This window comes from Populus nigra, chromosome 9 (assembly GCF_951802175.1).
Source record: "Populus nigra chromosome 9, ddPopNigr1.1, whole genome shotgun sequence".
Lineage (NCBI taxonomy): Eukaryota > Viridiplantae > Streptophyta > Magnoliopsida > Malpighiales > Salicaceae > Populus > Populus nigra.
Genome location: NC_084860.1, coordinates 13,303,687 through 13,331,464, shown reverse-complemented (window position 1 = coordinate 13,331,464; position 27,778 = coordinate 13,303,687). Strand labels below are relative to the sequence as shown.

The window sequence follows — 27,778 nt, the reverse complement described above, 5'->3', positions numbered from 1 at the left end:
AACCATCAAATCCTAATTGCGATCCGACTCCTTCCTTCATGCCTAGAAACCAAACTTAGAAGCCTGGTTCGATTGGCATAAAATCCACCAGTTTTGTTACAGAAACTCCATAATCAAACCAATTTGCTTACTAGCTCAGCTGACTTGGTCTCCAAAAGTCCTTTACAGAAAATGATTGAATAGTTTGCTAGTATCGTTAAATCCCATGTATATATATAGAGGACCACCTGTAGGGCAGCAATAATTGAGCGTGATCCTCACATCTCCGATGTCAAATGAAGGTATGGTATCACTTTAAGCACCGATGATAGCAATTAGGCAGAAAATCTATCCGTCATGGCAAATTAATCATAGCAAACAAATTTTACGCTCCCTCCTTAAGATTTCTAATCAATCATTCACAACTTGACACCACACAAGAATATGTGGCTTGTGGTCCTCCCAACTTTTTTCACCTTTTCCTCAACACACTCTTCTACAGACCTTCATCTTAGCACTTCAAGTATCCCGGCCTCCTCACCTTGCTAGATATCACGCAATACCCCAATTGTGTGATATCCTCCCTGAAAGAATTATGGATGCTAAGACTCTTGAAGGGAAGCGTAACTATTTGAAAGAGAAAATGATCAACAAGGATGATTTCCCGATCGAGGATGATTTGGAAGATGACATGGAAGAAGATGAGGGTGGGGGGGGCTGTTTTGGTTTTACCGATGATGAGAAGAAGAAAGGAGTTGGGAAGAGAGGGACTGGTGGCGGCGGAGCTTCTCCGCCGTCTTGCCAAGTAGAGAAGTGTGGAGCTAACTTGACTGATGCTAAAAGGTACCACAGGAGACACAAGGTTTGCGAGGTTCATGCGAAGTCACCAGCTGTGGTTGTTGCTGGCCTCAGGCAGCGGTTCTGTCAGCAATGCAGCAGGTATAGGTGTTTCATGCGTATTCATTTAGCTATCTTTCTATCGGTAGAACGTATTTTCTTTTACCAGCATGAATACATGGAATGTAAGTTGAAAATTAAAGGGACATGAGAAGAAATGTGCTATATCCACACAAATTAACCAAATTCGTTTTCCCTTGGGCAGAGACTTCTTCATAAAACACAGTGCTTTCTTTTTTTCTTTTTCACTTGTAACATTACTAACCCTAAAGAAACTTGTTTTGAGTTCAAAGTCAAGCTTAGTTAACTGAATTAGCCAATGTAAGCTCATTGTGAAGAAGTATACTAACCCATGTGGTTAACTGAAGCTAAAAGCAACTAAAATGTTAGGAAGAAGTATACTAACCCATGTGGTTAACTGAAGCTAAAAGCAACTAAAATGTTAGAATTACAGGTTTTGAATACTTGGAGACCCAAACACGTACAATTTTCTGCTGGTAGAAAGTTGTGCTCAAAAACCCGAGGAAGAATGAGATTTCTTAAATATTGTTTAAACGTTAAATTTTCTGCAATCTGCTTTGGTTGGATGAAAAATGATAGATTTTCATCTTGATTCTCCTAAGGAAGGTGAGACAGAACTAGCGGTGTGTTATGACTATATGTTATGACTATAATGGTGCATGTGTTATCATAGGATTTACTTCCATGGTATGGTGCTAATTAGACTTCAAAGTTTATAACTTGAGACAGGTTTCTGCTAATCCTGGACTCTTGATTAATCTGCTCAACATTTATGGTCCAAATATTTTGGAATGTTAGTAAATTATTGGAGAGTTGGTTTTCGATGATGGTTGATCAATATGAGTTGCAAAATCGATTCTCTTTCCACTTAAAAGATTACTTGAGAAATATGAGTTTTCGTGATTTCCCTTTCCCTGCATTTCCATTTAGTGAACCTTCGACAAGAGAAGCTCTCAAGAAAATTTACTAGAATCTCAAATTCAGATCATTGTGGGACTTCTCTCCTTGCAGATCTCTCAGTGACCTGCTATGTGTATGGTTCGGGTTAAGTTGCTTCCACCATTCTATATATTATACGTACCAATGATGAGTCTTTGCAGGTTCCATGAGCTACTGGAGTTTGATGAAACAAAGAGGAGTTGCCGTAGGCGTTTGGCAGGACACAATGAGCGGCGCCGGAAGAACACGGCTGAATCTTATGGAGAAGGTTCGAGCCGCAAAGGGGTTGGTACTCAACTGAAAGAAAGCCCGTGCAGGCAAGCTGATGAAAGAGGAAGATATCAGATGAGCATCCCATCCCAAGGAAGTTCCTCTTACAAGCGATCCCAGATCAGATAAGACCATACCAGCGGCATGCTCCCTCTCTTCTGTCAACTTATAGCTTCTTCTACCCATGTTTGGGACCGTATAAAATGTGAACACTTTAGTGGGATCGTATGTTCTAGGAGTGCTTTAGCTTCTACTAGTAGTGATGCTGTTTGATAGAGGCTGTATTATGCGGATTAGGCCTCGAAAAGTTTGTGTAATATGGTGTTTTAAGGTTCTACCAGAACTGGATGGACTCATAAAGCTATTATTAAGAGGAATAACATCGACTATGTTTCTGCTTCTTGCTTTACTGCAAATTAAAGAACTTCGTTGGATTCAGCTTATTAAGAAAACGACGTCAGGCTTGGTCACTTCCAATGCACTAAATATTTCTCCTTGCAAACTCCAATCTCGATAACTTCCTATATATTTTTCCGTTCTGGGTAGGAAAACTACAACATTGCTTGATCCTGCTTGGGATGGGCAGTAAGAAATAGATTCCTGGGTCTGTAAATAAATTAGCATCATACCTAACACAACTTCTGGAACCTAGATTACTAGCTGACGATACAATTTCAAAACTCTCACCCAAAAGCATGATTATACAAGCATCTTTAAAGCATAGTTTACCATGAGATATCCTTGGTGTCCATTGCACCTTGATCGATCGAGTTCATGACCAGTTCAAGACAGTTTTTGCATCAATTTGAAGCCAGAAAGAGTATTGGAATGGATTGTTATTATGTTTTATATTGGTAGCAAGGTACCACTGGATACACTAGTTAATTGGGTCAACCCATCCTTTCGCAGGAAATCATTGTTACAGGCACAGGGCCACCAAGAAGGTCTGCTTCATTCTTCTTGCAAAAGAAAATATGACAACCAGCAACTGAAGTGGGCAGAAAGCGTGCATCAAGTTCATTAATGCACCAGGGGTAATTATACCCCTCTCACAAGGATAGGGTCACTGAAATTTTACAACTACGCAGGAAATGTCATCTGAACTCCTCCTATTAAGTGCTTCTTCAGTAAGCCGTTTTGCTGCGGACCGAGCATCCTTTATGTTCTTGATAGTATCCACAGCTTCTTGGTTGGACATCACCTGGCATCATATTGAGGAACAGATCTTAGCCCATGTAAAGGCAAAGAAATAATTTATCCTTCCAAAAAAAAGATGTGTTTGAAAGATATATTAGAGATAGAGTGTTCAAGTACTGTTCAAGTAGAGCAGACCTTCCACAACCCATCGCTCGCCAAGATAATACAATCTGTATCATCATCGATCATCTCCATTGCAACATCTGGTTCTGAACTCAGATGTTCCTTCAAGTTCTTGTCACCAAATGCCCTTGCCACTGCCAACTGTCCATCAACACGTGGGACATCCCCTAAATTCATAAAGGTGGAATGTTAATACAGTCAGTGAATTGAAACATCTCTATAAGAAGGAGACAGTCTGAAGGTATTGATATAGTTGGAACAAAGAAGAACCACAGTGCTGATCATACTGCAACGGATTTCATACTCGGAATGGATGGTCCAAAAACAGAAGAATATGAGGAAGACGCGCAAGATTAGTTAGTATTTGCTCGTGGAACAGTGCAATTCCATCATTTTAAAAAGATAGCCCTTGTCTATTTCATCAACAGGTTACTGGACACCAAATCAGTGCAGTAACTCGGTGCAAATTATATCATTTAAAGTATCCACTTGCCCTATGAAAGAGAGCATCAAATGCAACCCATTTTCAAAATTTCAACATGCACTTCAAGCCTCAAAGACTTGGCCATTAAAAGCAATACTGTCCTAACAATCTAATTTCCAGTGCTTCAATTCTTAAAACACAATCATTATCATGGTTTTGTAGAGTCCAAACACCTGTAGAACAACATCTATAGCTCTTCAATCTTAGCAAAACTCTTACCTGGAAAGGTTGATACAAAGCCACCTCTGTTCTCAATATCCTCCCTTTCAGTACTTGGCTCGTGATCAACTGATAGTTGTTTGGCCACACCATTCTTGCACATAACAACTCGAGAATCACCAACATTTGCTACTACCAGCTTCTGACAATTAATCAGTATTGCTGTGACAGCCGTTGAACCTCCTCTACCCAAATCACCTGCTTTCTCCAAAATTTTAGTATCGGTTATACGATATGCTCTCCTCATAGCATTCTCTGGCTCTGTCCAGAAGTTTGGCTGCTTGTACGGAATATTCAAACACGAAAAAGACATTTATTTTCATCGAATCCAGCTAGTAAAGCAAAACTACAAACAGAATTAGGACTAGCTAAGGAGGGGAATTGGTAACCGTTCATCGTAAAAGTTGAAATATCAATTTGCAGCTCCATTTAAAAATGAGTGGCCATATAGTAACTAACCATGAACGCAATCCCCTAACCATAGTGAAAACTTTAAACCTACAAGTAGTTCAACAAATGCTGGTTCAATAATGAAGTACAATATGCAGAGTGCATGCTTACCTCCTTTAAGATAGTGTCAAACAAATGAGACCGCAAATAATCAGGGATAAAATGGCTCAGATGACCATCAAATATAGCAAATAAACCAAGCTCATTGTCATCGACTTCCTTAAATTGAGCAACAACATAATCTTCCATGTCATGATGTGATTTCGCCTTTACCAAGTGAAAGCCGTGTGTTATGTTCCTGGACATCTTACTCTTGCCCTTTCCAGAATCTGCAGATGAACTTAATCCAACTTTTTCCTGCAATATGTGCATTCAAACTGGTAGTTAACTCTCACGGCTAGTACTCCATTGAAAAATGCATGTGGCCATGTGTGATCAGTGCCAAACAGCTGAACAAACCACAAATTAAAGCCCTAATAACAGCTGAACTAGATTCCAGAGTTGTGACAATTATAATTGTTTGAAATTCCTTTATCTCTGAATTCAAATTACGAAAATATGATCATGGAAGTCATCTCAATACATCAGGCAATGAAAACAAATTAACACTACATGGTAACAACCAGAAACTGGTTTTTCTAACGAAAAGAAAATACATTTCAAATACCAAAATGCATCTCAAAGGGTTCCTATGAACACATGAACCGCCAAAATTTAATCACAAGGGCCGTGACTAAAACAAATATTATCTCTAACCCCATCATCTCAAACAAATACTACTTTAGAATAAATCTAAAAATTCATGTCCTTAATCTCACGAGTGTTGTAACCAAAGCAAGAAAAATCGATCAAGGGCTCAAGAGCAAAACCATAGAGTACAGTACATTATACATGTATACATACCTTCATCTTGTGTAGGATTTCTCTGCCAGTCATGGTTAGCTACTAATGACTGTTGTGATGTGATGTGAGAATATATATATGGGAATTGGATGGATAATTGTCGTTTATAAAACCAAGAAAGAAAATCACAGTGGCCAATAAAAGAGAGAAGAAAAAACAAGAAAGCAAAGAACATGAGAAAGACAAGTGTCCATGAGGATCCAGCAGCTGTTGACAACACACTTGCTTCCCAGTTTTATCATCCGCCTTTCTTGCATTTACTTATGACGTGGTCTTCGCTCCATTTTCACTTTTGTCTCTCTCTCCGTGTTTTTTTTTCCCCGCTATTATATTAAAATTAAAAAGAAAAAAAAAAAAATATATATATATATATAAAGAGAGAAAATAGTAGGACAATTGTTTAGGGGTAGTTATTTTCAGTTTGATTTGATTTTTATTAAAAAAAAAGTAACAAAACTGAAATTAAAAAAAAAAACCAGTTCAAACCGACCGGTTACGATTTGATTCGATTTAGGACAAAAACTGGTTCAAACCAGTTTGACTCGGTTTGGCGAGGTTTTTTCCGGTTTTTTTCGGTTTGGGTTCGGTTTTTTCGGTTTCATGCTTATAAAATCGAAACAGTCGGTTTTTTTAAAATTTTAATCGGTTTAATTAGTTTTTTTCACAGTTCAATTTTTTCAGTTATTTTTTTCTGATTTTTTTAGTTTAATCGGTTTTTCGATTTTTTTCTCACCCTTACAATTGTGTTAAGATGATTCTACATTTGCATCTTTTTTTTTTTGTAATAAAAAGCATTTTCTAGTCTGATTATATATTAATCGAGATAAAACAGTTTTTTATATAATAATTTTAAAGGGTATTCTCACATTATTGATCTTAAAATTGAAAGTCAAGAAACTAAAACATGCCTTTTTAACTAACTATCATGTTAACCTCTTACAATTATTTACATCTAGCTGTTAATTAATACAAAATTAAACCTTAAACATCTATTTAACACACACAATGCAAATACATTAGTAAGATTTTAGGGAACAAATATTAAAAGAAAAATTATTGGAATCGATAGCGAGTGATGATCTGAATATAATTAAAAAGGATGGGCTTAAAGCTCAATTAATTATTCATCATTTTCTTGAATTTAATATTCGTATTTTAAAAACGAGGATTAAACTCTGTTCCTGAACTTAGATTTCAAATCACTATTTTAGATCTAGTGGTTTTTTATCTTTCATAATATATATATATATATATATATATATATCATTTTAGATGAATACTATGCTTATAATTACAATATATATCTTTCAGATGGCCACAGCCACAATTGAAACCTCCGGCATTGAGGGTGAGGTTGAATGGTACGGGGTAACAAAACAATTATTATGTTTTCCGTGCAAGGGTTTTGGCCATTTTACTAAACAGAAATGAGGTTTGGAAAAGGAGAAAAGAAATGGAAGGATATGATGTTATGTGATGTGATGTTTTCTCACAGGGGGAATTCTTTAAAGTTCACCTGAAACTAGTTTTTTTTTTTGTTTTTTTGTTACTTGTTATTTCATCATGGGTGGGATTACTTTTTAAAAATATATATATAAAAATATGGTGGGGCATCAAAAATTTGATGTATAAACCCTTTTAAAATATTTAAATTATAATATATTTTAAAAAACAAAAAAGATATTGAAATTAAGGCATAATGGATTTACTCATATTAATAATGATTAACCTATGAAACTTGCAATACAGGTTATGAGATTGTGATAAAATCATGGAATTCATGATGAAACAAATTAAAAAGCCCAGTAATAGTGAATCAAATAACAAACACCAAAAGCAAAAAAAAAATCAATTTAAAAAAGAGACTCAAATTAAGTGACTCAAGTAAACCTATATCAGTGTTCAGCTCAACGTTACAGGCTAGGATAAATTTTTCAGATTAAAAATAATAAAGTTAAGGTGACCTTGGGGTTTCTAAAGAAGTAAAAGAAATTTGAGACCCGGATCATTGAGTTGACTAAGTTTAGTAAGTTTGGTTAATTTAATAATATAAAAAAAGGAAACCATAATTTAATAACAAGAAAAAATAAACAAACTCGAGTTAATCTTTCAAAATCATAACCCATGAAATCTCAAACTTGGGCTCAATCAAGAAACTTGATTTTCAACCAATTTAATGTTAAGGAATAAAATAAAAAAAAATCACTTTAAATAACTTGTCAAAGTAGAAAAATAAAAATAAAAAGAATAATAATCAAACCTGATAGAAAAAATAAAGAATGAAATTGTAAAAAAAATCAATTTTATAAATCATCTCAAATAAAAAAAATAAAAACCAAATCTGAGATATGAAAAAATTAGATGTTAAAATTTATAATAATTTCTAATTTGAAAAAATTTTATCAAAAAAAATATTTTAATCAAAAGAACTGGGAGTAAATCTAAAGGAAAAAAAATAAAGTTCAACTGTGAATTTTTTTAGGGGCAACGCGCAAATTGAGGTGGAGGGAGGAGAGAGAAATGAAGGGGAAGAAATTGAATCGGCACCAAACCAAATAGAATCACCATGTACATGTTGTCTACGGAGGATGAAGACGTCGAGATAAATCGAGTGATGTGGTGGAACAATGGTTTTGATACTATAGTCAGCCGCATGCGCCATCTAAAGGAGGCAAAGCGGCTGATGTTCCAACGCATGCAAAACACATGTTAACAACTGTTTTTTATCAAATTACTACATTACCCTCGAGACCAAATAATATTTATGAAAAAATCTTTTTGAAATTATAGAAAAGCCCTTATAGCCCTGCTTTGAAAGATTTGACCCAAATCTTAAGATTATGTAAAATGATAAGTTATGTGTGTTATTTTATCCCCCAAGTTATTTGAAGACAAACTATTAAACGAATGTTAGGTAAACGAGTATAATCTCGAATTTTTCTTTGATAAAATTAGGTATCTACAGTAACAGAAAACAAATCGTGTAACTTCTAACCTATTTGATTGATAAAAAAAAAGTAGTTTGTGTCATTTCTACTAAAAACAAAAGGCCATATAATTGAAGTAGAGGCTGGAAAATCCAAAATGCTACAAACTGAAATACTATTTTCTACTTAATTAGAGACTTGAGACTCTAAAAGAATAAAGTTTACGAAACTTAGATCTGACCTCTAATAAGTAGAACCGATAACTAAAATTTTAGTAGTTGTAGCAGGTCATCTCTAGTCTTTGATCGACTCCTCTATCCAAAACATAATCATCTAATTTTTTTCCCTAACAATATAAACCAAGCCAAAATAACAAATTAACTCTAAGGATATTTGTTCCTACCAAAATCCCTTTCCAATTGAAAGGTTTTGCAGCATACAACAAAAGGTACAAGACATGATAAAAAAAAAAAAAAACAGGGGGGAGGGGACAAAAAGCAAAAAAAATAAGAGTAAGAGAGGGGGAAATAGTTTTTTATGGGTGAACGTGAGAAAATAAAAGGAAGAGAGAAGAAGAGAAAGAGGCTTGGTGTGTTTTATCTTTCATATGAATGGCAAAGAGATTGTGTGTCTTGGTGCTTGGCTTGAAGATATCTCAAGGTGATTGAATTTTTATGGAGAGGAAATGAAAACGAATAAGTGAGACTGGATGTTTTTGGAGAGGGAAAAAAAAGAGAGAAAAACAGGTGAATAAAAAAACCTAAAACTTAGCAAAATTACAAAAACTATAATTTTACAATAAAAAATTAAAAACAATTTGGTCTTAGAAAGAAGAAGAAAAAGAAGAGTACTTGAAATATGTGCTTTTAAGTGCAATAAGTAAAAACAAAAATATATGATACCTAGGTAGCCACATAACTAATGTCCTGTATTTTTAGAGAACGAATGAAATGCTAGAATACAATTGCATTTATAATGCAATTGCAATTTGTAATGTAAAAGGTTTCTTTAAAAGGTGCTTGATATAAGATTCTTTTTATTTTAATCTAAGTAAAACCCAAGACAAATCACACTCGTCAAATAATACCATTGACTTTAGAATATATGATTTTCTCTTAGACAGTTCTAGGGAAAGAAGGGAAAAATCTTCACAATGTCATTTCAACAATAAATAAGTTAAGTGTAAAGTCAAAAATATTATTTTAAGATAAGTATTAATTGTCTGTGTTGGAGATAAAAACAAAAAGAATAATGATAAATGGGTTAAGTGTAAATATAAAATAAAATAAAAATAAAAAATAAAAAAACATGTAAAACAATGAATGAATAAATGAAGATAAGAACAAAAAGAATAGTGATAAATAACACACACACACACACACACATATGATGATAAATAGACAATGAGACCAAGTGTAAAGTGATTAATAGGCTAAATGTGAAGGGAAAAAAAGAAATATATATATATATATAAAGAAAAAAAGTTGCAAAAAATTATAGATTTATCATTGCTACAATGAAAAAAATTGATGAAAAACACAAAATTATCATTTCTACAGTGAAAAAACATTTTCTTTTAGTTTTTTGTATTACTTGTATGCCTAAGCGTTGTTGCAGGTCGATAATGAGAATATAAATAAATAAAAAAAGAGAAAGGCGCTAAAAGGTTGAATACCTTTATGAAATATCAATAAAAATATTTATTCATTTTCTTCTTAATCCACATCCCAGTACCAACTTAAGAAAAGAAGACGAACTAATCTATGAATAAAAACACAACCTTAAGCTTAAGATCTAAAATATGAAAAATCAATGTTTTTTTTAATTGAACACAAACCAAAAAAGGCAAAAAAAAATCAAAGAGAAAAAAAAAAGGTATACCAAAAGGGAAAAGATTATGATAAATTGAAATGCAAATCAAAGATGTAAACAAGGAAAAACATTCAAAAGATTATGGACTATAACATTGCACAAATTTAATTTTAACAATCCAAATAAAAGCAAATATACCTAATCTATCTGCAAGTTAAAGAGCACTCAAAAAACAATAAAAGAGGGAGAAGCACCTACAAACCAAACCAATAAATAAAGGTAATTGTTATTAATAATGCAAAAAAAATAAGCAATAATCAAGAAGTCCACTATTCAAGGTAATTTCACAACAAGCATGTCAAGTTATGCTATGAAATTGAAGAAAATGACACCTTTTATTTTTAAAATAGTAGGACATCAATAATAAAAAGTATTTATGGTTGAAAAGAAAAGATTTTGGCAAAAAAATAATAATAGAAAAAAAAAACATTTGATAGTAGACTTACCTAGTTCATTAAGGACAAACTAAAGGAATTTAATGTTACCCTAAAATTCTAAGAAGAGCTGGAAGTGCAAGCCCTATCCAATTCTAAGTCTCTTGTCATAAATTCGTAAAATCCAATTCATGGCAAGCGTATCTTGAAGACGGTTAGCGTGATTTGAAGATTGTAGGAGACATGACATGTATTGATCATAAGAAGAGAAAACCTACAAAACCACAAAGAAATTGACAGGAATTCAAGAAACACTTGAAGAGTTACCTTTTTACAAAGAAGACAGTTACAATAATTATGGAGTAACGGAGCACATAGATCTCACATTAGACCTTCTTATTGGAAAACTAACATGTTAATATTTTTTTAAAATTTTCAGTTCCCATCAACTAAACCCCACCTCTCTCAAAATCATCCATCAAAATTCAAAAATCAATTCAATACTCAAAGGAGATAAAGATAAGAGGAATTCTTTCACTTTCTAGAACTTTTTGTTTGATCTAGCTAAGTATGAAAGAAGGTTTTTTTTTTATCTAACTTAGTTCTCACCAATCCCCTCCACAATATTAATGGTTTGATTTGGAATTTTTTGGGCACCTTGAAAGATGAAAAAGATTGTTTGAAAGGGTTGTTGAGAAACAAATTAGATAGATGAAAGAATAGGTTATGAAAGAGAAGAACTGATTTCTTTGAACTTTTTCCAAAGGTTACCATGAGGGTGTTAGAAAAAGATTAGATGTACAAAAGAAATATTGAAAATCTCAACATTAACATTTCTACAATAAATAGAACTGCTTCTTGAAAGGATTCACAAACCCCAAAATCCTATAAAATTTAAACAATATCATTTTCAAAGTATAAAGGCGAGAATTGCATAAAACCCAAACATCGACAAAATTTCAAGAGTGTCATTTCTATAATGAAGAAATCAATAAAGTGAAAGACTATTTCCTTTTAGTTTCTTTGATGATGATGATGTTAAAAAGGTCATCCTCTTTTAATTTAGTTTCTTTTATAATATAAGAATAAAGACAGAAATAATGTATTTGACTTTAGGCCGAGTCGCTTCTCTTTGAAGGTGGTAGAGAAATAAAAATTAAAAAAAAAGATCTCCACATGTTATTTTAAAAATAAATGAAGATAAGAACAAAAAAAATGGTGATAAACAAGCCAAGTGTAAAAACAAATTTAAAAAAAATTGTTTGCAAATGCAAAAAATAAAATTGAAAACAATGAATGAGTAAAGATAAGAATAAAAAGAATGATAATAAATAGAACAAGTGTAAAGTGACATATAGGTCAAATGTAAAGAAAAAAAATTTCAAAAAAAAAAGTTGCACAAAACTATAGATTTACCATTATTATAATTAATGACCACTACAATAAAGAAACTGGAAGAGGAATTACATATTTTCTATTTCTATAATTGATGGTATTGATAAATTATTATAGTTATAGTAAATGATATGATAATGGTAATTACATTAATATGATAGTTATTAAAGGTGAGAATTGCATAAAACCCAAACATCCACAAAATTTCAAGAGTGTCATTTTCTATAATGAAGAAATCAATAAAGTTAAAGACTATTTCCTTTTAGTTTCTTAGATGATGATGATGTAAAAAGAGTCATCCTCTTTTAGTTTAGTTTCTTTTATAATATAAGAATAAAAAGAGAAATAATGTATTTGATTTTAGGTTGAGTCGCTTCTCTTTGAAGGTGGTAGAGAAATAAAAATTAAAAAAGAAGATCTCCACAATGTTATTTTAAAAATAAATGAAGATAAGAACAAAAACAAATGGTGATAAATAGGCCAAGTGTAAAAAACAATTATTTGAAAATACAAAAAATAAAATAAAATTAAAATTCAAAACAATGAATTAGTAAAGATAAGAATAAAAAGAATGATGATAAATAGACCAAGTATAAAATAATATATAGGCTAAGTGTAAAGAAAAAAAATTTCAAAAAAAAAAGTTGCATAAAATTATAGATTTGTCATTGCTATAATGACCGTTAAAATGAAGAAACTAGAAAAGAACTTACATATTTTCTATTTCTATAATTGATGGTATTGATAAATTATTATGGTTATAGTAAATGATATGATAGTGATAATTACATTAATATGATAGTTACAAAGGTAGTCATAATGTGAGCATTATGAAAATAACGGTGATAATATTGTAAAGTTTGTGATAATAGTGGTAACGTTAAAAAACAATAATGATATTAAAAAAATAACAAAAATTATAATTCATTATAACTATGATGATTGTCATAATCAGTATGATGATAGTTACAGTGGTGTGTGATATTGATGGTATAGTATTGGTTACGATGGATGAGATAGCATGGTGGTGTAATATAAATAACATAACATTAAAAAAAACAAAAAACAAAAAAATTGTTTTAATTTTTAAAATTATTCATAAAAAAAAAAATTAATAGTTTAACCAAATATGTTTTTTTATTAGAAAAAAATGAAACATTTAGCATTTGTTTTATTCAACAACTAAAATACCTTAGATGATACTATAATAGATAACACTTCGTATAGTGATAGCTACACCAAATTCAAGTAATGAATATCTTATTTTTTATAACAAAAAATTAAATAAAGTGTTTCTATTCACACAATTCAGTTATATAATATAAAATATTAAAGAACCATCTCAACTTAAAAACTTAAACTTTTACGTAATGTTCCAAGATATGATTTGTATTATTCTTTAACACTCTCTCAAGTGAAAGCTCTTTGAACTTGAAACTTGCACAGGTCCACGTTACCTTGTGCTTAATTTTTATAAAATAAATAAGGATGGTAAGATTCAAACTCGTGATCGCTTGGTCATCAAGGCTCCAATATCATGTCAAAAAATCATCTCAACTCAAAAATTTAAACTTTTAAATAAGATCTCATGGTTTGTAGAGAATCCTGTGAGTACTGCTATGAACTTTCTCTGTTACTTGAGAAGGGTTAATTCAGTTAAGGACTGCCTAAACTCAGTTTAGACCTCAAGTGAAGCCAAATGAAATATCGTCAGATTTAGATCAAAAACACTTCAAGCCCGTTTGGTATTATGTAACAGTTATTTTTTAATTGTTTTTTACTTGAAAATACATTGAAATAATATTTTTTTATTTTTTAAAATTTATTTTTGACACTAATGTATAAAAACAAAAAAAAACCAGCTCTTAACATAATTATAGTGTTAGCAAAAGAGCTTGCCTGGTGGGGAGGGAAATCTGTTGGTCCCTAGGGCATGATGAGCTGCCATGGACCCAAAAGGTTTCCATGGAAACTCAAATGGGAGACAAATGAATTTTCCGAGAGCTGCTTTGTCCTCATTTCGAGGAGGGCGATCCATCAAAGCAGTGAAATACTAGTTAATACGCTTGAAGATTTATTCCTTCAAAGATTGGTCAACAGAAAGCCTCTGCTTCCACCAACACTAAGACAACCTTTGTTGATCCCATCATAGCATGGCCCAGTTAAAGACCAGACATAACAATTATGTTATTGGTGCTTGTGTTGCTTGACCAGCCACTCTTTTTCTACATCTCTTTGCTTTATATATGCAAGAGTATATTTGGGAAGCCGTGCTCCTTGAAGAAAAACTAATCTAGGTTTTTCTCTTTAGTTTATTTAGAATATAATATAAATTATATCTTGAATCTCATCTAATAATTTAAATTATTAGATTAAAATAATTTTTTGACATGGTATCAGAGTTTTAATGATCAAGCAATCACGAGTAAATTAAGCATAAAATAATGTAAATCTGTACAAGTTTTAAGTTCAAAATACTTTCGTTTGAGGAGGTGTGTTAGAGAATAATATAAATCATATCTTGAAACTGCATCTAAAAATTTAAACTTTTGGATTAAAATAATTATTTGATATTTATTATATACAAGTATCAAATGCTCTAATATTTAATTTTTAATCATTTGGATTAGTGGTGATTGTTATGAAAAAACCATCATTGATGTGAATTTGGTGAGTGTTATATAGAAAGTAGCCTCTAAATTTTATATATCCCAATCATTTAACACACATGTCTAAGGAACACCCCACACTAAACAAAATTATGAGGACACCACTGTATATAAGCTAGTTTAAAGTTGGGTACATTGGCAAGTGATCAACTCATGATTTACTCCACCAACCTATAATTAATTATCATAATCTTCTCTTGTTTGATGCATATCACATGCCCATCTCTTTCTCATTATTTGTAATACGATATACAACTCCACATTATATTATATATTCAGTGCCTTGGGATGGATGTAAGCACAGCCTCAGCCAAAACTCCCACAAGAAATAATCCCATGGAAGAAAACCACCACAAAAAAACCAGCTCTAGAGATGACATCTTCTCCTTTCCTAGCACTCCAAGTACTCTAGATCAAGATTCTGATTTCGAGTTCGATTGTCTAACGCCGGATTCTCCCTCTAGAGATCCAAACAAGAGTTCACCAGCTGATCATCTTTTCTTCAATGGCCGCCTGTTGCCACATTCTTTTCCTGTACTTCAACAACAACCAGCAACTATGCTATTTATTGATAACATTTATCGGGCACCTAGCAGAGCAAGCAGTGTCAGCAGCAAGGATTCCCTCATGTCATCAAGAAGTAATAGCACTAATAGTAGTAGAAGCAGTGTTAGCAGTGCGAGAACAAGCTCAAGTGACAATTCAGAGAGGAGAAGATTGTATAATATTACTAGCAGCCAAACACCGTTGGCTAGTAAAGCTGTTATAGCACAATTATATGGATCTTCTCAAAGGTGGCAACATATCATGCCTGTACCAGCTGCAGCTTTGAAACGCGCGGATTCACGAAGAAAAAGTGGCCGGATTTTGGTGAAAGAAGGGTTGAGCAACAACAAGAAACAAATAAAGAAAGGGAAACGAGACAGGTCTGGGTTTTGGAGGAGATTTTTCAGGTCATTTTTGGTAGCCTGTAGAGAATGTCATGCCATGGAACCATCCACAAAGGATGACATATTGGACGGAAATATCAAGTTATGATTTATAATATATATTTAATACGAATGTGGTTCCCCCCCCCCCCCCCTAGGGGTATTGATTTAGCATAAGATTTGCTTGTAATTTTATTTTGTGTGATAATTAATGATATTCTATAATTTATTTTTCTAAACTTTTTTTAAAAAAAAATAAGTACCACTGAACCCATTTTCTAAACCCATTTTCTATAATTAATGATATTTAAAAAAAAAAAAAGAGGATAGAGAAGATTAATTAATATAGTATCACTAAACCGTCTCAATTTTGTGGAAAAGAGAATGATAGGTGTGTTATTTGTATAATCAAAATGATGATATGGACACTTCAATCAATCATTGCAAGTATCTTAAAGCATGTGGTTAAGTTTTGTATATGTCTTCTGCAAGTTTATGCAGTTGTCGGAACTGTGAAAGGCAAATTTTAATGGTTAGTTTGGAGAGTAATCTCCGGTGGTACTATTTGGAATATTTAATTGTTGAAAATAATATTGTTTCTAAGAAATAATTATGAGTTTATTTGATTATTTTTTATGGGATTATATATTCTGAATTTAAATTTTATTTATTTAGAAAATAATCTCTTAAGATTTTTTATTGACGTCAAATTATAGTGTAATTATTTTTCTTTTTGTTATAATAGATTAATTTTTTTATTTTTTTCTCTAAATCTATTTTTCTTTTTTATTTTTTTTGTTATGTTTCTATATTTTATTTTGACTATTAACTTCGTATTTTTAATATACCCTGATGATTATGGGAAAAAAAAAAAAAAACAGAGAGAGAGAGTTTTGTGTACGCTACACATATGAGATGCACCCATCATGTTCTATGTCCACATGTTCCTCTTACAGGCAAAATAAATTAAAATAAAAAAATGGGTATTAAATTCTTTTTTCTCATATACTCCAACAAATTAGAGAAAATCAGTGTGTGCGCACTCAATTGCTTGAATAATTTTATTGTGTGCTTTCTTGAGCGGTTTAGCCAACACTAATATTTCCTCGCGCTAGGGATGTTTAAAAAAATTAAAAAACTAATTAAATAGAAAAAATTAGAAAATAAAATAATTAAAAAAACTGAACCGTGAAAAAAAATTATTAAACCGATTAAAATTATAAAAAAACTGACAGGTTCGGTTCGGTTTCGGTTTTTTAAGCCTGAAACCAAAAAAACCGAACCGAACCCAAACCGAAAAAAACCAGAAAAAACCGAGCCAAACCAAAAAAACTGAGCCAAACTGAAAAACCGAGTCAAACCGTGAAAAACCGAGTCAAACCGGTTTTTGTTCTAAAAAACCAAACCGAAACCGGTCCGTTTGAACCGGTTTCGGTTTTTTAAAAAAAAATCGGTTTGGTTACGCTTTTTTATAAGAACCGAACCAAAAATAAACACCCCTAAAAAAATAATGTTTGAATTTATTTTTTAAAAACATCGTATTAAACCAATCATAATAGGTAAAACCTGAAACCTTTCGATAATATTTTTTACCTAACTCAGGCATCAAATTAAATTATATATAAATTATCATAGCATAACTCGGTTAACTTAGCAAGTTAAAAAAAACTTAAATGACAGATAAAAAAATGATTTTGCTTTAAAAAAAATTTAGATGACATTTAAAAAAAATAATTTTAAGATGACAAATATTAGATTAACCAAGATTAAAATATTATTTATAACTCCAAAACTAATAATATTTTAAAGATTAATACTATTAATTATACTAAAAAAATATATTAAGAAAAAATATAATAATTCTTTTAATATTAATTATACTAAAAAAATAATATCAACAAAATAAACAATAATATTTTTACTAGCAATACTCTAAAAATTAATTATATCAAAAAAAAATTAAAAAAACTAATAATAATATTTTTAATACTGATACTTGTAATTATATTAAAAGTATATACAGCTTAAACACCACGTGACGCTTGACGCTTGGACATCACCAAAAAAAATTAGGTCAAGTGCTAGATAGTGCTAAGCTGCTAACCTAGAATGGTGCCAGCACCCAATGCTATTTTAAATCCCGTCCTGCCAGGCCCAAAACTAGCCTTAGGCCATGCTTGGCAGTGCCCAAGCCAAAACATCATTTGGCACTTACACTGCAGCATAGAGAAAGTAGGCAGAGGGCCACGTGGTGCTTGGGTTGTACGTTCTCAGGAGGAAACCCAAATGTCATGTGTCTCAATGAAGTTTTTTTATAATAATAATAGTTTTTTTAAAATTTATTAATAATGATAATAAAACTTTTTTAATAATAACATGCTATATTTACAAGACTTGAACTCAAGATATTACTTTGAAAAAAAAAAAAACGAACCACTAAAACCAATTATTGTTATGTTTTTTTCCTTTTTGACACAGAAGATATCTAACCAACAGAAACTCTACTGCTCTGGGAAACATCGTTGCGAAGAATATCAGTTAAGCCCTGAGGGCAAGCTTGCAAAACATAGAAGGAAACCTCACCAAAAGATCCCAATCTGGGCAAGAAGCCAGCTCCACGATTGCCCTCACGCAAGGTGTGCTGGAAAGAAACATACCACTGGATATCAGAGACAATACTGTAAGAGAGATGAGCCTGCATTGCACCAGAAGAGATAGCACGCACTGCCTCAAGAGAATCCGGCTCCGTTATAACTTGCCGAAAACCTGATTCCCAAGCAATTACAAGCCTAAGTCCAAGTAACCCTAACAATTTCATTACGAAGGATACCACCAATACCAGTGCGAGTAGAGCGATGAAGAAAGCTGCCATGCGTGTTGAGTTTGGAGGAGCAACTGAGGACACCTAACGATCCATACGAGGAGAAGTGTTTTCATCTTGACTGCTAATATACAATCTTCGACAAGAGAGTTAAATTTGACGAAGCTGCTAACACGACGATCAGGTGGACCCTTGCATAACTTCTTGATTTCTCGCAGACCCTACAGCCTAGCATGCCATTATAAATGAACGACGCTTCTCCTTAATTAGCACATGCAACTCTATTCCTGCTGATGGGTCACCAAATCCAAGACGCTGTCTACTCCTACAAATTTTTCAAAAAAAAATATAATTCAAATTTTTCAAAAACATGCTTGTAACCTCAAAAATATAACTAAGAGAGTGACTGATTTATGACACTACGAAATTTTAGGATTCCGTTGAAAAAGAAGCATAAATGCAACGAAGACAGATTAGAGTTGGCCTAAAGCTTAGTGATGCACAATAACAATCATGATATGAAACTCCACTCGGACTGCTATTTATCCTTCTTTCTTTCTTTTTATTATCTTTATTTTGTTGCATTGCATCAAAGATAGACTGAAGTTCATGTCCCTAACTTGGCCGATGGCCTTCAACTCTGCTTGCCTTCTGCTACTACTGTGAATTACACGTTCAATTAATCCTAAAGCTTTCACACAAGGCAACCTCCTAAAGTCTCAAGGACCCAAACCCAACAAAAATATTGGCTCTCCTCTCCCCAGAAAGTTGGATAACTAAGCTAGCTGATCAGTCCAAACCTGCCCGACGATTTAGTTAAGAGGATTTATGACACTACGAAATTTTAGGATTCCGTTGAAAAAGAAGCATAAATGCAACGAAGACAGATTAGAGTTGGCCTAAAGCTTAGTGATGCACAATAACAATCATGATATGAAACTCCACTCGGACTGCTATTTATCCTTCTTTCTTTCTTTTTATTATCTTTATTTTGTTGCATTGCATCAAAGATAGACTGAAGTTCATGTCCCTAACTTGGCCGATGGCCTTCAACTCTGCTTGCCTTCTGCTACTACTGTGAATTACACGTTCAATTAATCCTAAAGCTTTCACACAAGGCAACCTCCTAAAGTCTCAAGGACCCAAACCCAACAAAAATATTGGCTCTCCTCTCCCCAGAAAGTTGGATAACTAAGCTAGCTGATCAGTCCAAACCTGCCCGACGATTTAGTTAAGAGGATTTATGACACTACGAAATTTTAGGATTCCGTTGAAAAAGAAGCATAAATGCAACGAAGACAGATTAGAGTTGGCCTAAAGCTTAGTGATGCACAATAACAATCATGATATGAAACTCCACTCGGACTGCTATTTATCCTTCTTTCTTTCTTTTTATTATCTTTATTTTGTTGCATTGCATCAAAGATAGACTGAAGTTCATGTCCCTAACTTGGCCGATGGCCTTCAACTCTGCTTGCCTTCTGCTACTACTGTGAATTACACGTTCAATTAATCCTAAAGCTTTCACACAAGGCAACCTCCTAAAGTCTCAAGGACCCAAACCCAACAAAAATATTGGCTCTCCTCTCCCCAGAAAGTTGGATAACTAAGCTAGCTGATCAGTCCAAACCTGCCCGACGATTTAGTTAAGAGGATGGAGACGCTCGTTCAACACTTTGCTTTAGGCCTTGACATAACATGGCAAGCCGAATGATTACTTGTGTTACGATTAACTACAAATGATTGGGAAGTTCTGAGAATTAAATAGCAGAAACAGAGAGTATAAGGGCATAATAAAACAAACTCTAAAATCCCAGTACTAAAGGAGCATGAAGGCCCTTTTGTTTTCCTAGATACAAGTTCTCATCCTTTATCCTTCTAATACAAGTCTTGTCGATTTCACTCCAAGAAAGTCTCCATGATGTCTGAATACACCCCAGCTTCAGGGTTCCGGTAATCCACAGATTGGTGCTGATGATGATCAATAGATGTCGAAGAAGATGACGAAGTCATTCTTGCAGGAAAAGTGAAGCTCCTTTTGTACTTGTTTTCCATTTTCCTTGCACTATCTGGATGGCTATCCAAACTCAAGAACTCATTGGGGTTCATGACATCAGAATTATTCATATTTGAAGCATTTGAATTTGGATATGGACTCTTCCCTTCAAGGATACGAGGTCGGTGATTCTGGTCTCCTTTGTTTCCTAAGCTCTCAGGGCTAAACAAAAGCTTGGCATTGTCTGCCCTTCCAGTGAGAGCATTGAAGAAAGACAGCCCATTAGGCCATTTGATGTCATTTTCATGCTCTCCCATAATCTCTTCCACTCGGGTTTCGGATGAATGGGGAAGGGTAAACATATGGGGTTCATCTTTGGCTTGTGGAAATCCAAGTCTAGCTGCATGGTTTTGAAAATTCGGTGAAGACAGCAAAGAAGCAGCAGATGGAAGTGGCCTTTGACTCCAGTTGAAAAGTGGCGGTGGTGGGTGGGATGGAATTGCAGATTGCTTAGTAGGTAATGAAGAAGAAGAGGAAATGTTTCTGGTTGATGAAAAGAGCTGGTAAGAACCAGATTGGTAGCCCAGAGATTCAAATGCATGCCTCATTCTTAGTACAAAATGAAGGTCTTCAGGTATCTGAACATATGAATGACGATGCCCTCATGAGATCAAACTTTTCCATTAAGTAAATAATAGCTACTGTGCAAATGTGAAAAGGGTAATCAAGAAAGATTTTTAAGAAAAATTAGTTTTCGAAATTAATTGTTAAAAAGAAAAAAGAAATTAGATGACAAGTATTAATAATAGAAAAATATTAGAACTCACAATCTTGCTGGAGCCCAGTTGCAGAAGGCCATGGCCAGCTTGTATGACAGCAATGGTCTGGTCAACATACATGTGGAACAAAATCTAAGTACTGGACATGGGAAAAATTAATTGGAAAAAAAAAACTATATGAGCCTAATAACTGTACAATGAAACTCTTCTGGTGCTGACCTGAATACCAGACTCAAATTGATCTGTCCATTCCGGAGGAAGCTGCAATTGAAACATTCAAGAGGGAAGGTTACTATCAATCTTAAATAAGGTGTCATCTAACTAGATAATAATGGGAGGCATTAAATTCCCAACACCACTTTTAGTCCAAACTTCTTAGTGGTACTAATTAAGGAAAAAAGGAAGGAAAAAACAGATTTATGGTATTGTTGCATACAGCATCAAAAGAACTCTGCCAGTAGTTGGAAATATTTGGTTCACATTCAGTAGGTTCTTTGAAGACCCATTTGTGACACTTATCTGAAGCAACCTTTCCCATTAACCTGCTCCAACGAAATAAAAATCAATCAAAACGCATGAACAACATATGTTTTTCATCTCCTAGTTTCTGCACTCTAACCATGTTATGATGATTTTCATTCAGAGAGAGGGAGAGTGAGAATTTAAACCAAAATAATTGCACCTACCCAGTACCCACCCTTCTCCATAATTATATAGCTGAATGGACATTTTGCTGAATGCTTTCCTGACAGGATCCTCTCCATCAATTTCTTCCAAACAGTCTCCAACTCTTCCCCGGCAAAACCCATCTTCCCACATTAACATCCTTCACAAATCCCACAAGTCGATTAGTCAAGAATTAAAATCATATTGAAGGACCAAGAATTAACTTACAGGTTGATTAAATATGTATTTATTATATGTCAGTAATTGCCTAAAACCCGTTTGTAATTACCATTTACAAGCCAACTAAACATATTTAAATACACAAGTCAACAATCAAGTGCTGCGTGTTTCTTTAACTCTGTTTCAAGAAGCAAATGAGTAATGGTCTGTTTGGTTACGAAGAAAAAACCTTGGGAAAAAAAAATAAGAAATGAAGTAACAAAACTATAACTTGAGAGAACTTTGTCATGGACTTGAAAAAATACAAAAGAATCACGACTCATTAGAGTAACAGTCCACTGTCCTCCCCATTTTCTTTGTTGTTTTAGTATCAAAAAGAAGGAAAGAAGGAAAAACTCACAAGCTTCCATTGTCATCTCCGACCTTGCAACCATTACCACTTCTAACTCTTCTGCAAATAAGAAAGACTACCCATTTAAGGAAACAGTTGAAAGGCAAAGAATTTATAGAGAGAGAAACAGAATGAACAGTACTATAGAGATAGAAAGTTTGAAACTTTAGCGCAGAAAAAGTACGATACACACGGGCGAGGACGAATCGTCCAGAAGACAGAGTAAGTCCAGTCTGAGTTGAGACAGACGCTTCTAAGGGCCTCATGAAGGGCCATCATCCCAACAGCTTCTTTGCTCCTATCTGCTCCTCCTGAGCCCACCATCTCTCTCTCGCTCCCTCTCTGAAAGTCTCTCTCTATATCTCTATATAGACGTGTAATGTCTTTACTTTTTGTTCTTTATTTTTAGCTCTTTCACTTCACAGTTGGCCTTCCGAGCAGAACCTGTTTTTGTTTCTGTCTATCTTCGCTTGAAACGTGAAACTTCTGGCACCACTTTTTTAGAATGTAGTATTTTTTTTAAGTATTTTATATATATATATATATATATATATATATTAAAACAATATTTTTAAAAAAATAAAATTTTATTTTTAATATTAATATATCAAAATAATCTAAATTAAAAAAAATTATTTAAAAAAAAAAAAAGCAAAAACAAACTTCTTAAGAAAACTTGTTTGCAATTTGCATGCTTATTTGTATATTGTTTTTTCTTCTTTGTCTTACACTCTCCCTTTAGTAAATTCTCTTCAATAAAAGCTTTTGTACCACAAAGGTGAACGGACCCCTTTTGTTTGTCTTGACGTATTACTCTCTCGATATGTGTGTCCACTTCTTTTTGTTTGTCCCCATAGCAGCAGTAACTAGCTAGGTGCTCTGCTGCATATTGGGTAAAAACATTTTTTAGAAAAAAAATGTTCAGAAACAGAGAAAATTAATGTCAAATAAAAAGAAATAAAGAAAAACTAAGTCCCAAAATTTTTTTGATCCCAACTCTTGTCCCAAGCTATTTGATCAGAAGTATCAAGTATGAAAAAAACATGAAAAACAATTCTTAAAAAATCAAATATTAAAGAATAATTTTTAAAAAAAAAAATCAATCACATAAAAACTCCAAAAGAAAAAACAATAATTAAAAGAAAAAAAATACGAGTCTGTCTGAGTTAACCAACCAAATACACGGGTTAGATCATGAAATCATGATAACACTATAAAAGTAAAACAAAGAGAACCAGGAGTCCTAGTATTTGAAAAAATCAACATCGAGTAATGAAATCAAAAAAGAAAATAAAAAAAATGATGTGAAACCATATTAGCTTATAAAACTTGTGACTCGAGCCATTTGGTTGAAAGCATCAAACCTAAAAAAACTATGAAGATCAAATTTCAATAAATCAAATGTTAAATGATGAAATAAAAAATATTCAAAAGAAAATATAGTAATTAAAATAATAAGGATGAAATTTAAAAAAAAAAAAGAGAGGATGAATACTTTTGGATTGGAAGGCTAAATTAAAAGGAAAAGTCAATTCCACAAAAGAAATAAAGAATTAAGGACCAAATTTAAAAAAAAAACAAATTAAAAATTTTGATTAAATGATGAAATTGAAAACAATTGAAAGTTTACAAAAAATAAAAGAAAAAATTGAAGAAAAAAAATAAGGAAAATTTTTTTAAAAAAACAAAACAATAAAAAATTTAGATTGAAATATGAAATTAAAAACAAATCAAAAACTTACAAAAGAGTCAATAACGTAAATTACAAATAAAAAAAATAAAGACTGATACTCAAATGTCCTCGGCTAAAGGGACTATCATAAAATTTTAAATAACAAGCATGAATTTGAAAGAAAAAGAGAAGGAAGAAGAAGAAAAAGAGAAAGATTGAGAGAGAGAGGCTTGTCATTGCCAAATTTGACAACCTTTGGTCATACACGTCGCCTCCATGACAATTCAAACCCTGCCGTAAAAAGATAGTGTTTGACCACCGAATAGTTGTAAACGTGTCACCCTAATGATGTGAGGGTTCTCCATGTGCTGACGCATGCAACAATATATTTTTAATATTTTTTTTATAAATTAAATTACACAATTGTTTTTAAATCAGCTAGATAATTATTAAAAAAACCCAAATGCAAATATAAAAATGCTCCTAAGCAAAAGCTAAAATCCAATTCAAGGGCTTGCCAATCATTTAATTGTTTATAAAAAAATAAAAACGGACTTTAAAATTTTTTATTACAGGGGTATAAGGGGCATTTAACTATGTATTATAAAAACAAAAAGATATAATTGCCACCTTTAAATTTTAAAGTGATAAATGGACCGTTATAAAATTATTGAATTACTCCAATAGCATGGTTTTAGTTTTGTTTTTTAGGATAAAATAGATATTTCATAATAAAAAAAATTGAACAAGCCTCCCATTCCTTCAACTTTTTTCACTTTCATCTCACCCTCCTCTAAAAAATTAGTAAAAATTAGCCTATAATGTAAGAGCTAAATAAAAAAAATCAATAAAATATTATAAACAATACATATATAGTATTTGTGAGAAGACCTATAAAACAGTGAATTCATCACATCTTTAAGATTTACTTGTAATAATAAGGGTTTATTTTGTTTTGATATTGTCAAAATTTATTGTACTCTGATACTAAGACTAGGGTGTTTGGTAGTATAGTAATTATTATTTTTTAAATAAATTTTTGTGTTGAAATATTTATCAACGATATTTTTTTATTTTAAAAAAATTAATTTTAATACTAGTATATAAAAACAATTCAAAATATATAAATTATATTAAATTTTAATTAAAAAAAATAAAATTTATTAGGAATATAATTTGTACCACGTTTTTTAACATGTTAAGAATACGAGAAAAAGGGGCGGGGAGGACAACTGTTATCTTCTCTTCCTCTGTATCTCGCCAAGCACCGAGAAGGAACTGAGATGTTTTGATTTCTCTTTTACAGGAGAAATTGCTATTTTATCCTTTCTGTTTGGTACCCAGGATACGTGTGGGTTGTTCTTGACTTGGTTTTTCAGGTATTATATGCTCTTGTCGGTGTCGCTTTTCATAAAGGCCTTGTTTAGGTGAAAAGGTCAACACAGGCATAGTTTACAACATTTACAATGTGATGAATGTAGCTTGGACTGTGCACACTACCTCTATAAATCTAATCTGACATAGATTTTTAAGATTAGTTTGGCTATTTTAGCCATAATTTGAGTATATTTTAATTAATTTTATAAATTTTAAAATTAATAATCATATTAATTTTTAATAACTCTAAAAAGTTTTAAATTTAATAAAATAATTTTTTTTATTTAAAATTAATTTTTTTATAATTTTAAATTGTTTTTATGTACTATATTAAAAATAAATTATATATATAAAAAACAATTGCTGTGAAACTCTTTAATCTTTCTTTTGGTGTGTGAATTTTTAGTCTTTCAGATCTTTTATGCGCGTCTTAAAGAGTTGAATTGGTACTCTTTTGTTGGACTTGAAGTTAATTTTGTACCTCAATTGCGATTTAATTTTTAGTACCCTTCAACAACTCCTCGCCGTCAACCACAGCTACATAATTATTAACAAAGCATTAAAGAGTTCGGTTAAATTAATGTAATCATGTGGTTTTTAGAACCGGTTCGGTTTAAGGTCTGAATTTCAAGTTTTGATTTGGTTGTTTGGATCAATTTTTTTTTAAAAAAATTCAAAACAACATTGTTTTAGTAAAAAAAAATCAACGAGTTACAACCAGATTTTTGATTAGCCTGCCGGGTCACACCGGGTTTTCCTTTCCCTGTTTTTTCTTCAACCCAGCCTGGTTCCAGCCCTGGATCGGCCGGATTCCGGACCGACCCGTTGGACCGGACCGAGTTTTAAAACTATGATGGTTACATCTTGAAAATATTATTCATTGAAAATACATTAGTAAGAAAGATATATTATATTTTGAGTTTATAATTAAAAAATTTTTATTAGAAAATACATTAATAATACTTGAACTTTTCAATAATAATAATAATAATAATGTAGTACATATTGCTTAAAAGATGCTGAGTTTGCATAAATTGACTCCTCACTTGTTTCATGAATCATGACTGATTAGTTTTTCCAGTAATGTGCTTCTCATTTATCGTTGGATTTCTTGCTGCTACAGACTGCATTTGGGGCACAGAAGTAATTTTATGTCCATCTTGATTCGTCTAATAGTACACTTAAACAAGGTGTTTAGGAAAGACCATCGGCATTTATTATTATTATTATTATTATTATTATTATTATTATTATTATTAATATAGTGATTATTATTATTATTATTATTATTATGCACATTCAAACGTTGTATTCTTTAAAAGATCATTAATGAAAATCGTGACCACTTGTAACGAAGATTTGATCTTCACAATCTGAACATGGATAAGGACCATTGTGTAGATGTGTGACAGAGCTTTTCTTTTTTTGGTACAAAAAATTAAAGGCATAAATAGGTTAATCAAATACCTGATAAAAAATATTATAATTTTTGCACCAATCCAAGTTAGTTAACAATTAGATCATTGGTTCTTGTGCTGTGAATCCTATCAGTTTTTTTTAATGTAAAAATATATTCAAATATTATTAACATGTTTATTAATAAAAAAATCAATTATAAATTTAAAATCCGATACATATTTGATGATATTTTTTTTAATATTAATATGATGATTTATTAAAAGATATTTTCTTTAAATACTAAGACGATAACATATTGAATCGGCTTGAGTTAACTTATCAAATTTACGACATGGATCATAAAATCGTGATGATTCTATAGAAAGCAAATCAAAATAAATTATGAAGATCAATTCCTAATCAATCTAATATTGAAGGATAAAATTGAAAAACAAATATTAAATTAAAAAACAAAAAAACTACTCGAGTTAACTTAGGTTAACCCACCAAACCCGCAAATCAAGTCATGAGATTGCGATAATTCTATAAAAAGTATAAAAAACAAATATGAAGTCCAATTTTCAACCAACCTAATGTTGAGGTATGAAATCAGAAAAAAAAAAATCAATTAAAAAATAGATAAAAAAAAAACCAAAGTCAACTCAAGCTAACCTATTAAACTCGTGACGTTACATGTATGACCGAGAAAACTTCATAAAAAAAATACAAATATTATGAATCTTTATTTCCAATAAATCCGATATTGAAGGTTGAAATTGAGAAAAAAGAACTAAATTCATGAGACCGGAATAACTCCATAAAAAAAATAGAAAAAATTAATAAAATCCAA

At 32.0% G+C, this 27,778-nt stretch overlaps 4 protein-coding genes across 7 annotated transcripts; 2 read left to right on the top strand and 2 right to left on the bottom strand.

Annotated features, from left to right (window-relative positions):
• Positions 1-239: 239 nt before the first annotated feature.
• LOC133702596 (squamosa promoter-binding protein 1-like) lies at positions 240-2,505 on the top strand. The gene is made up of 2 exons (XM_062126902.1): positions 240-918; positions 1,998-2,505. The coding sequence occupies exons 1-2, from the start codon at positions 575-577 to the stop codon at positions 2,233-2,235; spliced, it is 582 nt and encodes a 193-aa protein (XP_061982886.1). The 5' UTR covers positions 240-574; the 3' UTR covers positions 2,236-2,505.
• Positions 2,506-2,927: 422 nt separating this feature from the next.
• LOC133702595 (probable protein phosphatase 2C 39) lies at positions 2,928-5,718 on the bottom strand. 2 transcript variants are annotated; one of them, XM_062126900.1, is made up of 5 exons: positions 5,483-5,717; positions 4,691-4,936; positions 4,130-4,406; positions 3,439-3,593; positions 2,928-3,307 (listed from the first exon to the last, which is right to left on the bottom strand). In XM_062126900.1, exons 1-5 carry the CDS (start codon positions 5,513-5,515, stop codon positions 3,170-3,172), a joined length of 849 nt encoding a protein of 282 aa, XP_061982884.1. In that variant the 5' UTR covers positions 5,516-5,717; the 3' UTR covers positions 2,928-3,169. The 2 variants fall into 2 exon arrangements, with proteins under 2 accessions (XP_061982884.1, XP_061982885.1); XM_062126901.1 differs by having other exon boundaries at positions 3,080-3,307; positions 3,421-3,593; positions 5,483-5,718.
• A 9,107-nt stretch (positions 5,719-14,825) lies between these two features.
• Positions 14,826-15,887, top strand: LOC133703960 (uncharacterized). Its single transcript, XM_062128709.1, has one exon. It carries the CDS (start codon positions 15,008-15,010, stop codon positions 15,755-15,757), a length of 750 nt encoding a protein of 249 aa, XP_061984693.1. The 5' UTR covers positions 14,826-15,007; the 3' UTR covers positions 15,758-15,887.
• Positions 15,888-20,209: 4,322 nt separating this feature from the next.
• On the bottom strand, positions 20,210-22,952 carry LOC133703301 (protein RICE SALT SENSITIVE 3). Of its 3 annotated transcripts, none has more exons than XM_062127764.1 (7): positions 22,666-22,952; positions 22,491-22,541; positions 21,942-22,070; positions 21,681-21,786; positions 21,464-21,505; positions 21,293-21,349; positions 20,210-21,103 (listed from the first exon to the last, which is right to left on the bottom strand). In XM_062127764.1, exons 1-7 carry the CDS (start codon positions 22,803-22,805, stop codon positions 20,369-20,371), a joined length of 1,260 nt encoding a protein of 419 aa, XP_061983748.1. In that variant the 5' UTR covers positions 22,806-22,952; the 3' UTR covers positions 20,210-20,368. The 3 variants fall into 3 exon arrangements, with proteins under 3 accessions (XP_061983748.1, XP_061983749.1, XP_061983750.1); XM_062127765.1 differs by having other exon boundaries at positions 22,675-22,951; XM_062127766.1 differs by having other exon boundaries at positions 22,624-22,708.
• Between the last annotated feature and the right edge of the window lie 4,826 nt (positions 22,953-27,778).

Excerpts from the sequence above, each read along its gene's own strand:
- LOC133703301 (XM_062127764.1), bottom strand. The coding sequence starts at position 22,805 with ATGGTGGGCTCAGGAGGAGCAGATAGGAGCAAAGAAGCTGTTGGGATG. Across the intron at positions 22,542-22,665 it reads CGTCCTCGCCCGTGTGTATC|AAGAGTTAGAAGTGGTAATG; the intron begins GTACTTTTTCTG and ends TCTTATTTGCAG. Across the intron at positions 22,071-22,490 it reads GGAGATGACAATGGAAGCTT|GATGTTAATGTGGGAAGATG; the intron begins GTGAGTTTTTCC and ends GGATTTGTGAAG.
- LOC133703960 (XM_062128709.1), top strand. The coding sequence starts at position 15,008 with ATGGATGTAAGCACAGCCTCAGCCAAAACTCCCACAAGAAATAATCCC.
- LOC133702595 (XM_062126900.1), bottom strand. The coding sequence starts at position 5,515 with ATGACTGGCAGAGAAATCCTACACAAGATGAAG. Across the intron at positions 4,407-4,690 it reads TTGACACTATCTTAAAGGAG|CCAAACTTCTGGACAGAGCC; the intron begins GTAAGCATGCAC and ends CCGTACAAGCAG. Across the intron at positions 3,594-4,129 it reads CTTTGTATCAACCTTTCCAG|GGGATGTCCCACGTGTTGAT; the intron begins GTAAGAGTTTTG and ends TTATGAATTTAG.
- LOC133702596 (XM_062126902.1), top strand. The coding sequence starts at position 575 with ATGGATGCTAAGACTCTTGAAGGGAAGCGTAACTATTTGAAAGAGAAA. Across the intron at positions 919-1,997 it reads TTCTGTCAGCAATGCAGCAG|GTTCCATGAGCTACTGGAGT; the intron begins GTATAGGTGTTT and ends GAGTCTTTGCAG.